Genomic DNA, 16,364 nt, shown 5'->3' on the forward strand with positions numbered 1-16,364 from the left:
TGGAGTTCTACATGTTTCGTATAGATTTATTTAGGAGGAAGGCAGGAAATGTCAGCCATCAGAGCTGCATCCAACTCTGCTGTTTAAGTAGGAGCATGGTGGTAACTTCATGCATGTCTACAAGACCATGCCGTATGACAAGTTGTGTATCAGGGTTGCAGGCGTTGCCTCTGGTGGCACAGCACGAAGTTGGCTGTGGCTCTGGTGAGAGCAGGGAAACAAAGAAACTTCACAAGCTTTTATTTGAGGGCACTGTTACTGTACAAAGAAAAGCACTACAAGTACAGCTTCTGCGAGTCTTTACGTCTGCTTTCTGGGGTTCACTGAAGGCAATCTTGACACAATGGGGATGAAATTGCATACATCCCTTCATTGAACCTACATGTTACTAGTTGGTTTTACTCCTCTCTTCTGCTTTACACATATCTGCCAAAGTCACTGATCAAAACGCCAATACTCTCTTCCCTTCAGAGCACATAGCTATGAAGGGAAAGTAATGGTCATCTTAGTTTCCATTTTCTCCCTTGCAAGCCTTACACGTGGCAGCCGTTGTGAACCGCTGCTAACTGGTCTATGAAGATAGTTAGAAAATTAAGATAAAGCTGTGGGCTGTTTGAGTGAAGGGGCTTCTGCCTTCCTCAGACCATTTGCTGCTTATTGTTAGCGATGTAGCAGTAACTTGGGGGTTATGACAGAGAAAAAGCAGTTCCTTCATGCAGGGCATAATGCCAAGGTGGGAGGCAAAAGAAAGCAGAGGTTGGTCTCTGAGCCCGACCAGGCTCTGAATTACAGGAGGTGACAAGGTCTTCTGTCAGTGGGAAGTAAAGACGCCGTGGAATCCATAAGGCATTTGCACTGGGACTTCTGCTCGCCCCAGTTCTCTGAAGGTTTCTGCATCCAGGACAAGCAGGAAAGCACTTTGGTTCTGCAGGATGAAAAGCAAGCCAGAATGAATGCCTAGGCTGAACTTCCTTCCACTGTCCAACCCACTCCATCTGTCACCCACAGGGAGCCCAAACGTACAACCAGGCCATACAGACCAAGACTGTAAGACAGTCGGCCAGGAGCACTGACAGTCACAGATGCCACTCAAGAAACACTGACATTCCAAGGCACACTCCTACTTGAAATTGGTCTGGCTGTGCTTGGCAGTTGCAGAGGCACATGGTGCTAGAAGCATCTGTCAGAGAGCCTCAAATTCAGCTTTGCAATTTAGAAAGTATAACTAATATTATGTGACTTTGAACCAGTAGCAAGAAGTTACCTCAGTGAGGGAGACCACAACAGACAAGATGACTCCACTGTCTTCTGCCGTGGCATTAGGTACTGGCACAAACACAGGCTCTGAGGGGTAGGATCCATCCTCCTGCCAAATCTAGCAAGCACAGTAACATATTGATGTGTTTCATTTCATTAATACTTGTCTGCTCTAGTTAGTAGAGTTGCAAGTTGAGGTGCTCCCCACAAAGATACCCAGGCACACTTTGCGCTCCAAGAAACCTATAGTTCAACCTTTTAATTAATTATTTTGATTCCAGTAGTATGATGGTGCCAATGCTGTGACAGCACACCAGTTGTGCCAGGCATCATGCAGACAGACAGCAAAAAGTGTTCCTATTACTCATTTCATCCAACAGTTTAGATCCCTAAAGTGCCTATTAAATGATGTATCTTCAAGGCCAGTTCAGTGGAATGACTCCTATTGCTGACAAAGGATGACATCACCTCACCTTGAAATTCTTGGTCTCCACATCAACCTTGATCAAGGAATCTCCAACCAAATGCCTAAAACCACATCCATAGAAGTAACGGTACCTCCTGCCATTGTACCGAGAGTAGTTGATCTGGGGGAACTCCAAGCCCCCAACCTTTTCAAATCCCTCAGGGTGGAGATTTTCATGTGTGCACCAGACCTAGAAGAAGCATGACACCAGTGTCAGTTTAGCTTTGGCTGGGCAGAAGACCTGACTGGTCCCATCAACCCACTGTACAACCCACTTCACGGAGAAGAATGTTTAAAGGTGAGCCTGACAACCACACGGAGGCGAGTAGAAGCACCAATTCCATCTCCCTTACCTGCTTCACTCCAACAACTGACTCATCGTTGCAGACCACAGCCACAAATGCCGTTACGTAAGTCTTTGATACATACCTTGCCATCTGCGTCTTTCACAGCCCTTGCCAATGTATAAGAAAGCGGGTTCAGATTCTTGCCCACAGGTGTGTCTGCATTCACGTTCAGTGGGAGCACAAAGCGACGAGGGAAAGCTCGGGATATTGAGTCATAAATCTGTTACAGAGACAGAAAGTTACAGTGATGGAGAGAGGACAGTGGCGTTTTGAGCTAAGTGCCCTTTTTGGGAACAATTCTGAAGTTTTAGACATTCCTCCCACCCCTGAAATATTCTTATTTCTATTACGTGTTTTAGCAAGTTCTGGTAAGGGTTCTGCTTGTTCCAGTACTTTACAGTAGAAAACAAAAAGCTTATTAAATGAGTCAGCATTGCTTTGACAGTAATTAGTGCTGTGTTGGGTATGCAAATCACTGCTATTCTCCAAATCCAGCATTGGGAACACTATATCTTATTCGGTTAGAACAGACCTACATTGATGGTTTTTGCAGCCTATCCACACGTGTCCTGCTGACTCTGTGGCTCGGGCTCTTCTTGCCTCACCAAAACCATGAGCTAGCAGAGGAATTACAGAAAATGGGACCTCCATAGCATGAGGGAGCAGAGGAGACACCCCTGCTGGAAATGCACCCTCTCCACCTTATTGGTGATGAGTGGCAGTCGCACTTTGGAAGCCTGAGGCTGAACAAAGCACTGAGAAATTCCCCATTATTTTAAATAATATGAACCATCCATGGAAAAATAATTTTCTAAGTATGTGAGCTGCATGCTGTTCCAGAAGAAAAACTGCTTGACCTTGTGGGATTACAGCATGATGTGAACACTGCCCATACTGCTTGCTTTTAAGCTCAGAGTGCAAATGCTGGCTGTGAAATTAATGGGAAGAGGGGTTTGTCCAGATCGGGACTGGAAATACCTGACTAACGCCCTACATCAGTGTCTGGAGGAGCTTCCCTCTGCCCTGGACGATGAGGTGAGCTGAAGGGCACTACTGCACCTCAGTTCAATGCCTGAAGTTAGCCTGCATGGCTTGGGAAGTTTAGGGTAGCGGTGGATTCTCTTGGCAAACAGGCAGCCCCGAGTGGGCACGTTCAGCAGGTTGCATGAGAGGAATAATTCCACCCCATTGCCATTAACTCTCTGTTCAAGCCAAGTTCAGAACCCATAAGACTTCCAAATATTATGCCTTCTAGTTAAAACTGGTGCCAAGGACCCTGTTTTGGTGTTTTTCAGTTACTTCAACCTGTAACTCACCAGCTCAACCTGAAACTTCACTTTGATCACATGTGTTAATCTCAAAACCCTATTTTCGAAACTTTTATGGTTTGTGTAACCACAGTAAACTTACTGGTTGAGGAACTCTACTGGACAAAATATAGTTTACTTAGCAAGCAAAAGCCCTAAAATGATTTGGGGAAAGCAGACAAAGCATGCTCGGGCATGCCCTGGCCTTCTGGTGCAGCGTAAACTTAAGATTCTGTTCTGAAATGACTTGGACTCGTGTGTGTATCACAGTTTAATGGCTATGCTACTTGTCAGTTAAAGAGCATGGGTGTTGGAAACACACGCCCAATGTTGACAAAAGGAAATCTTCAGATGGATCAGATTGTAGTTCTTTAGTGCTCAGAGAAGGCTGAACAAAAGCTGGAAGCAGCTTCCAAAGCAAATGGTCTTACTAACATTTTGCTGTAACTTCGCAAAAAAATAATAAAGGAAAGCAAACCAAAACGACCCTATGGGCACCAACTATACATTTTTCAGATCAGAACAGACTTGCTTCTGGAGAGCTCAGGACATAGAAGGTTCAGATTCGTCTGAACAGGCGGTAGAAATGCCTGCCCATCCGCCACAATGGGCTGGGTTACCCATAAACACACCTGCAGAACTAGAAACTGAGAGCACCCCCACTTTTCCATTGTATGACCTATGCAAAATAATGCCCCTTACTTGGCTTTAAATGGTGCTTTCGACAGAGTTGACCATAATAAGTGATTTATGAGTATGAGGACGCTGTCATGAGGCGAATGTAAAGAACAATGTAGGGGTTTCTGTGATGTTTGTGTTTCTGTGATTTACATAATAAAGGCTGGTTTTCTGAAGTGATGCCTTTAAACACCAGGGTTTCTTTTTCCTTTGCCTTTTAAAAGTCATGCAAAAGCTTATTTTGCATACTTTCTCGAGGGAAAATTTTGTTACGCAAGAATATGGAAAACGAGTATCGTTAAAATGACATTTTAAAACAGAAGTACATCCTGCCAGGCTGATGGAGACCTGTGTCACACACCAGTTTTAAAAGTTGCAAGGAAACTCTTCATGGAGATTATCTGCTAAGAGATTTAAAAGGAAAGAAAAATAACAACACATCAGTAGATCATAATTGTGGTTTTTCCATATAGCCATGGTTCCTTTCCTTTCCTTGTGGTCCTCCATGGTATTCTCCGTTCCACTAACTTGCACCTTGCTTCAGAAAAGTGGCTCGACCCCCGTGGGCGCCCATCAGATCCTATGCAACACGAACGCAGAGATCTTACCTGATCCAGACCTTCCCCACTCCTCCGCAGGTTCTGAAGTTTGTATGTAGCCAAAGTTGTTCCATCATCCTGGCAGCACAGGTCAAGGACCACGCAGCCGTGATCTTCAAAGGCGTTGATTTGGTGGAAAGTAGCAAAGGGCTTGCTGTACCACTGCCCTGGCAGCACCTGCAGTGACCACCAGAGAGGCTACATTTCCTCTGCAAAGATCCGAGCCGTACCTCAAAGAGTTTTCTCTTGTCTCCCCCATTTAATTACCCATTCATTCCTTGGTGTTTGTCTTGTGTCCTTGCATTACTATAGAATGGCTGCTTTAAGCCAGTAAGTAGGCAAAACCAGATGAAGAAAAGACAAAATGTAAAGCAGCCCTTTGCTGCCCTGACTCCATCTCTAAAGCATCATTCCCAGGCTGTAACTGGCCTTTTTATACTACTCCATAGTACTTGGTAGCTGCATTTCGGTCCCTGTGCTGCTGTGCCAGGAACCCCAAACTGCTTATTTCTACCTGTTCTTTTAGGACTGGTAAAGAAATGAATCAATAGAGAGGAAAATGCAGAAGACAATCCCTATTCTAGTAAACGTACACCCATGCTTATAAAGCTTATATTGCAGTGCTTCTGGATTGATTCACATAGCTACCTGTGGCTGCTATCCAGCGCTCTTCTCTTGGGATCTAAGATTGCAGTTACAGCTGCAGAACTGCTGGAAAGGCCCAAAATCCACCTACCTCCCCAGTGTGCTTGTTCACCACGTGGAAGCAAGTGTTGTACTGAGGCTCCCAGCTTATCCCATCAACAATGGCTTTCCCACGAAGCTTGGAAGTGATAATCTGCAACAGATTTAGCTTGATGGGCTGCTCAATGAAAATGATGTAGTTTTCACTCATTCCTGAGAAGAGAAGGAAGGAGACATCATGAGATAATTTTAAAAAAGAATCTCGGGGGCAGAGCACAGTGAACAGCCCTTTCTGCCGTGCAATAGGCTAAATAAAGAGTTTGAGACAGAAAACATTCTTACCGAAGCTGTGATAGTAGGAGGGTTTCAGCTTATCCGTTGGAGCAATGGAGCACAACACTTTCGCTCCCTCTAACGTCTCACTACAGCTGGACTTTTGTGGAGGGACCTGAATGATATTATAGCTAGACCCTGGAAAGGAATACACCAAAGTTCAACACCGAGCTGCGAGACTGTCCGCATCCATAACACCAAAGTCAGGCTCTGTTCTCCTCTGTTTCCCTAGAATGCCAGGAACCGCTGGCACCGCTAAACCGAGCGGAAAATAAAAATACAGTATTCAAGTCAATAAAACAGAGGGTTGCCTAGCAAAAGAACAAGAACTAAAACAACACAAAAACAAAACCAACCAACAACACTCGAAAAGATCTTCTCAGTCTGGCAGACTACTGTCTATCCGCAATACATTCCTTATGTTAACTTCGAGAATCCTGTAATAACAGGATCAGGAAGTTCCTAGCTTGAGTACCAAAGGAAATGAAAACTTTGAGCCTTGGTGATGACTGATGCTCGTTTCGCAAACCTGAGCATATGGGCAGGAAAGGATGGCATCTTTGAATAATAATCTATGGTTTGGCCTCTCCAGCTGAAAACAGCAGGTGCTGCACAGCTAGACACTGCTAAAGGCAAAAGGAAATTGAAACAGCAAGAATGAAAAATGGTCAAAACTGGGCAAGCGTTCAGTGAACCGAAACCAGCCTGAGGCATCAGAATAAAGGGCAATGGCTGTTTTCGCAGCCCTTGGACACCTGAAAAAGAAGGCGTTCATGTAACTAACAGTGCAGGCTAGCTCTGAGCAGCCATGCTGGTGTAAATAGATCACAACTAGACGTAATGCTCATTGTTTCGGCAACTAGAAAAATATCCCAGAAGATTCAGCTTCACTCTAAGATAGCCAGGTCACTGTAATGACTTCCACCTTCTCTCCTGTATAAACCCTTATGGTCCTTATTAAAAGCCAATTCTTGTAAGCGGCAAACACGTGGCTAACTGGAATAATTCTTCCGATGAGGCTTCAGTGCTGGATGGGACTTAAAAATCATTCTCCTGTTTTCCATCAAAGCTTGGGAGAAGAAGAGTGGAATCTGGTGGATATTCACAGGCCAATGTCAGAAGCATCTGAAACTAATTGCTGAGAGAAGCCATTTTATGGGACAGACTGACATTCTGAAATAGGAACTAGTATGGTTTGCCATCATTTTGACACAAAGAGAAACAGCAATTCCAAGGTCTCTTTAGACACTGAAGTTTCTTCAACAACTGCTCCTTGAAGCAACTGCAAGAAGCACCCTGTACACCCTGCCCACGAACCAGTCTTACCGTGTTTCCCATAGGAATTTCCCATGTTGTATGTTGTCCCATCGGGCTCATAATGAGGATGAGCGGTGGCCCCGTTCACTGCAACGAATTTGCTCCAGTCCACCTGCAAATGTCAAAGTGCTTCTGTCAGTAAGAAGTTCCCTGTTGCTCTGTAGCAAGCCACAGGCTTTCTAAATGTCAGGTTTGTGAAAGTCTGAGGAAGAATACTTTGATGATTATGGCCCTAATGTGGGATCTGGACTTCAGCCTTCATTTTCACAGTGATCTTCCCGAAACCCTTGACTCTGAACACTGTTTCTCTCCGGTTTAGTCCTATCGGTAAAATGGGACTAATAGCTCTAGCTGTTCCTCTAGGAGACATGAACATGACTAATGGCCGGAAGTGCTGACACAGCAGCAATGTTGCCAACATGAGCATTGTAGCTGGGACCCTATGTGATAATGACACACAGGCATGAGTGAAGAGACAGTCATTGCCCCAAAAGCCACCAACTTTTTTGAAAGCACCCATAACTAAGTGACAGTGTTTACCCTCCTCACAGAGAAAGAAGCTGCTCGAAGGAACAGTCATGGCAAATGTACGATTGTGAGGATGTTCACATGTATTCCCAGTTCCTGGTTTAGGATACGGTTTGGGCTTAGACAGTGAAGGGGATGTGCTGGGAAGAAAGTCTGAAGGGAAAAGTTGGAGGAAGATCAAACCATGGAAACATTAAAGCATGGAAGATACACTTCATTTCTAAAGTTTAAAACTTTCCAGTATCCCACCTGAGACCCTTTGGAAGGCTGCAGTAGGAAAACTGCCACACCACCAGAAGCTTATGAAACCATGTCCTTCTAGAGCATCTCAAATGGGAGAGTCTAACCATGAAATCACCCCTTCCATTTCTTCACTTACCCAAAAAAAATACCAGTTTGCATCTAAAATGCAGCTGAAGGGGATTTCTTTTTAATGACAAGATGGCTCAACAGAGCTGAACATTCAAACTAAACATGCCTACGCATCTTTTCATCACTGCATTATGGTTTACAAAACAGATAAAATAGCAAATCGTCAAACTCTCCATTTCAATATGACAGTAACACAGTGCACTTCATAAACAGCTTCTTCATGACTCACAACCGATCATATAGGGAGGAAGGGACTCCTGGGATGCTTCCCTTGAGATCTGAGGGTGTGCTAAGCCTGGTATTCTGTGGTATTAAATAGTCCCTGGCAACATATGGGCACAGTAGTTAACACTGGCACCAGAATGGCAGAATCCTTCCTCAGTCCTTTCCACAATTGTCCAGCTCAGCAAATGTCCAAATCCCCTCTAAGGCTGCAGGAAGGGGGACCTATAGCTTATGTTGTCATTTCACAAGCCATGTTTCTCCCTCACATACAGCCACATTCCTGTGAGGTGATGCACAGAATATAGAGGAAGACTCCTACGCTGACATTTTGTTCATTTGCTAGCATGGGAGCAAGTAAAGTGGCAGCTGAACTTTGACTTTATATTGACCTCACCACCAATTTGCAGTAGAGCTTTTAGGCAGGACTCTGAAGGGCCGTTTTGGAGTGTTTAAAGCTGGGGGTGTAAGGAGGTGCAAGGAACCGACAGGAAGAATGAGGAGACAGGACGAGAATACAGATCTGAGATCAGTGATGTTAACTTGTTCCTCTCTGCACTGTTATTCTTCACACACTGATAGGTATAGACAAGTCCAGACAAGCAGTGGGTGCACTGGAGGAACGCCAGCTGTACCCAAACGGAAATGAGTGTATCTGTCTGTCCCCTGGCTTGCTACAGTGGCAATGACTGTGTTTTCACTCTCAAGAGCTGCCTTATCGCTAAGTAGATGTCTCAGGGACTCTGCACACCGTGAAGAGATGCTTATGGCTATGGCCCAGAGCTACACTGATCATTTCCTTCGGAATCAGGGTTCCCCCTTGCTGCTCTTAGAAACAACAAGGAGTGATTCTCCTGCAGCATAAGCTAACCCCCTTATCCCAGCTGCCCAAACCTTTTCCTTCGTTTCAAGCGTTTCCGGATCCACTTTGTACATGAAGATGTTCTCATTGCTGACATAATAGTCTCCTTTATACACAACGTAGTTCACACTGGCATTGTCACTTGGTTCTGAAATGAAATCCCAAAGCTGTACACAAGCTCATGTCACATTACAACAAGTTAGACGTGTTTAAACAAATAAACCCATTTGCAATGACACTAATCCCTCTGTGATTGATTAGAAATATCTCGCTAATCTACAAAGGCACTCAGGAAACTGTCTGCACAGGTGAGTTCAGGATAAAAGGACAAGAACCGGTCCTTGTGGAAATCACTGGAGTGATGCCAAGAAAATCTTCCTACTTCCATATGCCCTTTGGTTCTGACCTGTTATTTCTTTGTGTCTCTCTCCTTTCCTCCCCAGCCAAAGCCCTCTCCTCTGACAGCCACAAGAGGAGTGCCATGCTTGATTCACAGCATTGGAAGTGAGAGGCAAGGCTTGAAGCTGCAGCTTGGGCTGAGGGGAGGGCAGGGATGCTATTTGTGGGGCAGGGCTTGGATAGAGAATGCTGCTTCTTCCTTATTCTCTTTAGAACTGAATTGCGAGATGCCTTTTCAGAGCGACACATGCACAAGAGCCAGAGCTGCTCTCGCTGCCCCAAGGGGAGCTGAGACTCACTGGCTGGGTGACTGAGAACAGCCGAGGGAAAAACGATTCCCCCAACTGAACACTGTGAGTGTGGTAAACACCCAGCCTGAAGGTGGTACAGGAAGAGCCTGGAGGACAGTCCTTGCAGTGAGGAGCAGCCTACATGTGTGGGCAGAGTCACATAGGCAAGGGTGTGCTGGAGCTTGGGAAAGAAGACAGGGGAGGTAGACAGTTCTGAAATGTATTGAGAGACATGGGGAGCTGGGCAGAACAATGAGTGAAGCACCTTTGCGAAGCACAGATGATATGTCAGAACAGGATCCATCTCCTCGGGGATGATAAGAAGCAGAATATGGTCACACACCTGAGCAACAAGTTGCAAACTTTATGTCTGCTCTGGTTTTAGCGAAGAGTACTTCGCTTGCATTTAAGCCTGTTTCTTTCCTGACATACACAGAATCCTATAGGAAATGGTACTTCCATTCCTGTGTAATACTGTCTCTCGCCCTACTCGTATCATCTCCTGCACCTTTGTACAGGAAGGGAAGGATTATCCCACTTAGCCTACAAGCTTAGCAAGGCAAGGTGTTCTAAGGGCAAAGCTGTGTCTCAGGTAGAACAGCGGATTGTAATGCTCATTATCAGGACCGCACATGGTGTTTTTTTGGGAAAGACTTTTGTTGGAAATTTGCAACAAACTGTGGAATTGTGTGAGCTGAAGCCACACTAAAACATTATACTGAATGTGCCTTGACCAGCTAAGTCTGACACAACTTGCATTTTTGTTGTTGCTCCAAGGGGCCATCGTCTAAGAAAAACACAAGCAGCAAATATGCCTGCCAGACTTCCTCACATCCCGTGTAAACCTAACCACAAGTTCCCCAAGAAAACCTCAGTACACTTCTTATTTCTTAGAATCCCTCTTACGTGGCATCTCGAAGCGTGACATGAAGCGCCCAAAGACACTCTTGCACGGGTCTGGCATTGCCAGCGTCCCAAATTCCGAGACCACAATGCGGTTGTGCTGGCTGTTAGTCAGGTAGGAACTGCTCTGCAGAAACTTGCTCCGGTATGTCACCGTGCCATCCTCCAGCTGGAACTGATGCAGCAGGGCCATGCCGTCAAACCAATGGTTAAACCTTCACGAAAAGATAAATAAGAAAATATAAGCAAGAGCTGGGCACTGTGTAGTGTTCTCCCTCTTGCCTTTAGGTTGATTATTGTTTGTAAAAAGCTAATGCCCAAAGCCCATGACCATTTAAATATGTTATGAGTCTGGAAAAACATTTGAATTTAGTGGAACAAATCAAGAGTATTTGCAGCTGCGGGACCTGAAGTTAGATGCTGATTTTCAATGAGATTTGTGCTCCCTATATTATCTTTGAAAGTGGACAATGGGAACTTCTGAAAACACCGTGAGAAAGTTTTTTGGGTGAAATAATCTATACTGGTAAACCAACCACTCCGCAAACTGCATAAGGAACAGAAATGGTGCTTTACCATACATCTGGATGTACAACTGTATGTACAACAAGAATGGAAATTATTACCGAAAGCCCAAGCACACAAGAAGGAGCCTCTAGCTCTCAGCTGTTTGCAGGACGCTGTTCTCTCCGAAATGAGAAGTCTCTGAGACCCTGAGAAAACCTTATGGTCTATCTCTGGAAATAGGATAAAATGATCACCTTTGGCCAGCTGCTGCCGTCAGCTTTTTTTGGAGGAAGAGCCAGGTTTGTCAATCAGCTAGAATGGCAGATTCCAAGCCAAAGGCAGTAGTTGCCTCCTTGAAATCATTTATTATTTTTTAAAATGAGATGGACTCGATTCTAAAGCAACTCACGCAATGTAGTGCAATCCTGCCCTGGATTTCAGAGCGCTCGTGGGATGGACTTTTGTTAATGACAAAGGACGAGGAGTGTGGATGTTTTAATCCCCGGCTCTGTTCCCTCATTATATCATTCTGAGTAGGTCACAGCCTCTCTGTGACTCAGCTGCTCCAACCTTAATAAGCTAACCGTGCTCCTATTTTCAGAGAGCCACTGGGAGTTTCCAGATGAGGGAGCAACTGTTCTTGAAGAATGATAACACATGCATTTCTTCCTTGACTTACTTAAAAAGAAACTACAACATGCTCCAAACCATGGTGAGACATTTAGGGGAGGTCCCTTTAGAGGAGCTCAGGCCAGAATAATTTGACAAACTCACCAAACCTGGACTTACTTCTCCTCACCAAACTCAAACTTCCCAGGGCCATTCCTCAGAAGATTGCCGTTAATCCATTTGGGAATGTGTCCTTTGATCTTTGCTGGGATGGGTTGAGGGGTCTCCTCTACTGTCTGAATTAGGGGGGAGATGCATTGCAAACCCTTGGGGCTGTGGAAGGTGATCTGCTCTTTTGCTGGGCTGAGCAGGAGATTCTTTGAACCTGCAAAGAAAACAATGAGAACAAAAAGCAGGTAACTGAGATTTGCACTTAAATAAACAGGCAACTGTTGGAGCTGGAGTTTGAGTGTCTAGGAGAGGAGCATTCAGCATTCCGCAAGCAGCGAAGCTGCAGTGGATATTCAAACTAAAGCTGTGTTCCTGAAATACCTCACCCGTCCAGAGGGAGCTGAAAATCCAGTGGATTTAACTCTTCTGTCATTAATCCATTAGGGACACCTGTTCTGCAGCCCAAAGGAGATAATAAAAATACATGATGATAAGAGCGAACTTTTACTAAAGTTGGAATGTATTTCAATAAGTAACTGAGAGCAAGTTAACATAGGTATATTTATTACAAGAACCTATGAGGTTGCACAAAGAAATCTCTTCCAAGTTGGGATGATACACAGAGTGATGTTGAGGGGGAGCCCTAACAATAAGCCCACAGTGATTTCCGAGCAGCTGGCTGCTCAAGAAAGGGCCAGGAAGGCGCTAGTGTGAGCGCTGCAGGTGGACGCCACAAGCAGAAGGACGTAATTAGGCACCTCGTAAAGCAGCGCACGTTGCCTTGACCCCACAATGCTGCCAAAAGCAAGGCATCTGCATTCTAAAACACCCTCAGCTTTACCTTGGTATCACCACCATGGGTGAGTCAAAGAAATAGAAGAGACTGTACATACTAGGACATTTCCCCAGGACTTGTAATGTAATCAGCCATCACCCAAGCAGTTTCCAGACATAAAGCGGTGTGCAGAGGAGAGAAAAACACCCGCAGCTCCCTAGGAAGAACACGCCACAGAACAACAGGAGTCCCAGTGGACTACTTTAAACGCAGGCAAGCCACAGCTTGTCACACAGCAAATATTACAAACATGATGCCCTGCTTCCCTGAAAATAAGACAGGATCTTATATTAATTTTTGCTCCAATAGATGCTTACTTTCTTACACGTATAGTTGCTTGGACACTATTTAAATTGACTTTTTAAATGAACTGCAACTAGGGCTTATTTTGGGAGTGAGGCTTATATTTCGAGCATCCTCAAAAATCCTGAAATATCAAGGTAGGGCTTATTTTCGAGGTAGGGCTTATTTTCGAGGGAGGGCTTATTTTCGAGGGAGGGCTTATTTTCAGGGAAACAGGGTGTTAAAACCCCAAAGTCTTAGAATATGGGTTATCAAATGTAGGCAGTCACATTTTCTCTGCACGGTGCATGGAGGACTGTGCGGAGCTGGCATTGTTTGAAATGCAGGAGAGCAGATGCTCAGAGGCTGCAAGGTGTACAGGTCAGTTCTCAAACCCACCAGCACTCTCTGATTTCACAAGCTCCGAAAGGCAATCGCTGCCTTTTCCCCCTCGCACAAAACCAAAGAAAACAAACCCACACCCACCAAATGGAAGTTAAGAAGAACACAAATGAAACTGAGCTGAAACATATTTACAGGACATGACAAAACAAATGAGACAGATTGAGCTGGTAAGTAAATAAGCAATAGCAGAACATGATTATTTCTGATGGAGCCTCTTGTTTGGATGAAATACCTCCCTTATTAGACATAGTTATAGGACAAAAGCGCCAAGCAAGCATGAACCGATTGGAATGCTGCGTGCTACCAGCACACGGTTAGTTATTGGCTCCAGTAGCCTGGCTTGCAAAGCCTCATCAACACAAGGATTGTTTTAGCAATCCATTTAGCTGCAGAGGTGGATTTACCTAGAAAGTGCACAGGCTGCTGCCTTCCCTTCCAACGCTATCACCTCCTCACCTGTCTCGGGCTTCGAATCCGCAGGTCGGGGAAGCTGCTTTGCTACACCGCTCCATCCTCACCGTGAGACTATTGAGCCTTGAGCAAAACTAGAACTGATGGAGATTTCAGTGTAAGTGAAACCCTGATAAAAAAGGGCAGCGTGGGATATAGAAATGTTGTCCCAAACCAGGTGTAGTACAGACAAGATCACACACTAAACAGAGTCCAGACTGATACTGAACCTCATTCTCAGTTTTTGCTACGTCAGTTGGTTCTGGTTATACTACTCACTTTCACCACTGCTGTTTCTCTGACCTGTGTTCTTTAATGCAGGTGATTAAGTGAATCTGCCTCACAACTTCCCTGGGAGCCTCTGAAACCGCGTGTTGCCATCTGCAGAGGAAATTTGCTATTTCAGGTGGGAGAATATCTCCAAAAGAACTGATTTGGCACACAGCATTTTTCTAAGCTCGCTTCTTTAGAACAGCCACAGACATAATGGGTGTTAGGCACGCAGGAAGGTCAATCGCAAGAGCCTTTCAATGTAGTTCTCTGGCTTGCCAATCCTCAAATCCTTCTTTAGATCTCTAATATGGTAAGTCAGCTAGATAAAGAATTCAGACTGTAGGGCTAAAGCAATTAACCTCAAACCACCAACATCCTCTCCCTCTTAAAATTCAATTAAGTTCTGATTAAATCCTATATGAAGCACTCAACCTGATCCCAACGCAGGTGCTTCAGAGTATTTCCTTAGACATAAGAGGGAGAGGCTTTTCATATCAACCAGCACCTGGCCGGTTTAGTGACTGCCACCAGTATCAGAGAAATGCAACTTTCGTAGGCCAAGCTGAAGTTTGTGAAGATGTAAAACAGCAGGAAAAATAAGAGCAACATGTCCCTAAGGAGACGCTTTTACATCCGAGCAGTAGTAGAGATGGCATGACCGAGGATGGTACAGAAGCTTCCTGGGGAGCAGCGTAATTACAGCCTGGAACTTAGTAAGATAAATGTCACAAAAGAGCCTGAACAGAAATGCATAAGACCTCATGGATCACCCCCTCGCAACTGCCGTTCCAGAAATCATATATATGAACTCTGTCTTAAAAGTTACCCTGTTTCCTGGCACTTATCCCCTCTGGAGGGCCACTCATTGCTCAGATTATCAGAAAAATCATTTGAATTTGCAGAAGGGCTTTATTCCCAGCAGGGTTCGTTCCTCTTGTGTTTCTGTCAGCACTGTTCCATGGCTTTGGTAGTTCTCCCTCTCTTGCGTTTACCACATGTATTTAGAGTAAGTAATCATATCACTTCCTAAGCTAAGCAAGCCAAGTTCTTTTCGTTTTCCTTCTCCTGTGATAACCTTGCCATTCGCATGATAATCTTAGTAATCCGTCCTGAAATCTGACCTCCTTAGAATTCATTTCCACACGTAGTCTAGAAAGTGTCTGAGAACAGCCTAGAAAACAAAAGTAAGCAATGACCTCTTCTACACTGAGCACAACACGCACACCAAAAACGGGTCTTTTCCTTGCGTTACATAAACCGCCTCGGTGTTGCAGATCGCTGGTCTGCTCTGGAAAAATCCATCATGGATTTCCTTAGTGACCACCTTCTGCAAAGCAACGCAGCAATGCAGGGGGTGGGTGTAGTTAAACAGGGTATTTGCAACTTGCCCCCTTATGCAACTTGCCCCTTTTTTTGATTTTTAAGGAATCGTTATCTGTGCAACATCCGAGATTTGATCAGTAGCAATAGCAGCAAACAGCACAGACTAATAGCACATGAGACCATTCCCCTGTCAGCACAGGAAAGCCTTGCATTCCTTCCAAAAAAATGAAGCATCTGCAACAAATATGCAGGACAGTACGATATAAACACATCAAAGGAAGTCATTTTGCTGCTAATCTGTGAGAGACCATAGCTGTGTTTAAAAAACAACACCACACCACAGCTACACATCCCACACTTCTCACCAATGAAAAAAAACAACCTGAATAAAGTCTACCCTCCAAATTCAATCATAGTTTAATACTAAAAACTGTTAAGTTTATCTGCACCTCCTCCGAAATGCACTGGGCAGATGGAACACAAACACCTCCTACTCGAATGCACTGTTCATGAGCAATTGTAATAAAGGTGAGACACCTTCACATTAAAGCTCAGTCATAAAGCTTAACTTATTGTAATATCTAGCTATGCAAGAAGACACCAATCTCTGCAAAGGACAGAAGGGAGACTCCTTTTTAATGCTGAGCAATCTGTAAATAAGATTCAAGACTGATGCAGCGCTGCTGTTCTGGCTGCACCCCCAGGCAGAACAACTCCAATAAGCAACAAGGCACTACAATCCCAATGGGGCTTATTGTGTTTGCTTGAACATAACACCTGAAAATCAGCACAAGATTACAACATGCCATCCTGCCGGCTCTAAGATCTCATTTCTGTGCTATAATTCCTTTTTACGTCAAACCTTTAAAAAAAAGGCTTAAGATCTAAAGTCCCTTTGGCACACCAGAGCAGGGGCAGCGCCAAACACAGCATCGTAGGTTTGCC

The 16,364-nt window shown here is 44.7% G+C and overlaps 1 protein-coding gene across 3 annotated transcripts in view; it reads right to left on the minus strand.

Moving 5' to 3' along the window:
• Positions 1–16,364, minus strand: part of BCO2 (beta-carotene oxygenase 2) — a 26,138-nt gene continuing 9,774 nt past the window's right edge. For all 3 annotated transcript variants that reach the window (XM_065040245.1, XM_013372112.3, XM_013372113.2), the window contains 11 exons: positions 11,861–12,065; positions 10,568–10,779; positions 9,005–9,120; positions 6,998–7,100; positions 5,681–5,809; positions 5,391–5,551; positions 4,664–4,831; positions 2,153–2,290; positions 1,731–1,913; positions 1,265–1,375; positions 1–925 (listed from right to left, as the gene is read on the minus strand). In XM_065040245.1, coding sequence (XP_064896317.1) covers positions 812–925; positions 1,265–1,375; positions 1,731–1,913; positions 2,153–2,290; positions 4,664–4,831; positions 5,391–5,551; positions 5,681–5,809; positions 6,998–7,100; positions 9,005–9,120; positions 10,568–10,779; positions 11,861–12,065 — 1,640 coding nt within the window. In that variant the 3' untranslated portion in view covers positions 1–811. The remainder of the gene's footprint in view (positions 926–1,264; positions 1,376–1,730; positions 1,914–2,152; positions 2,291–4,663; positions 4,832–5,390; positions 5,552–5,680; positions 5,810–6,997; positions 7,101–9,004; positions 9,121–10,567; positions 10,780–11,860; positions 12,066–16,364) is intronic.

The sequence above is a fragment of the Columba livia genome, chromosome 24 (genome assembly GCF_036013475.1).
Source record: "Columba livia isolate bColLiv1 breed racing homer chromosome 24, bColLiv1.pat.W.v2, whole genome shotgun sequence".
Classification (NCBI taxonomy): domain Eukaryota; kingdom Metazoa; phylum Chordata; class Aves; order Columbiformes; family Columbidae; genus Columba; species Columba livia.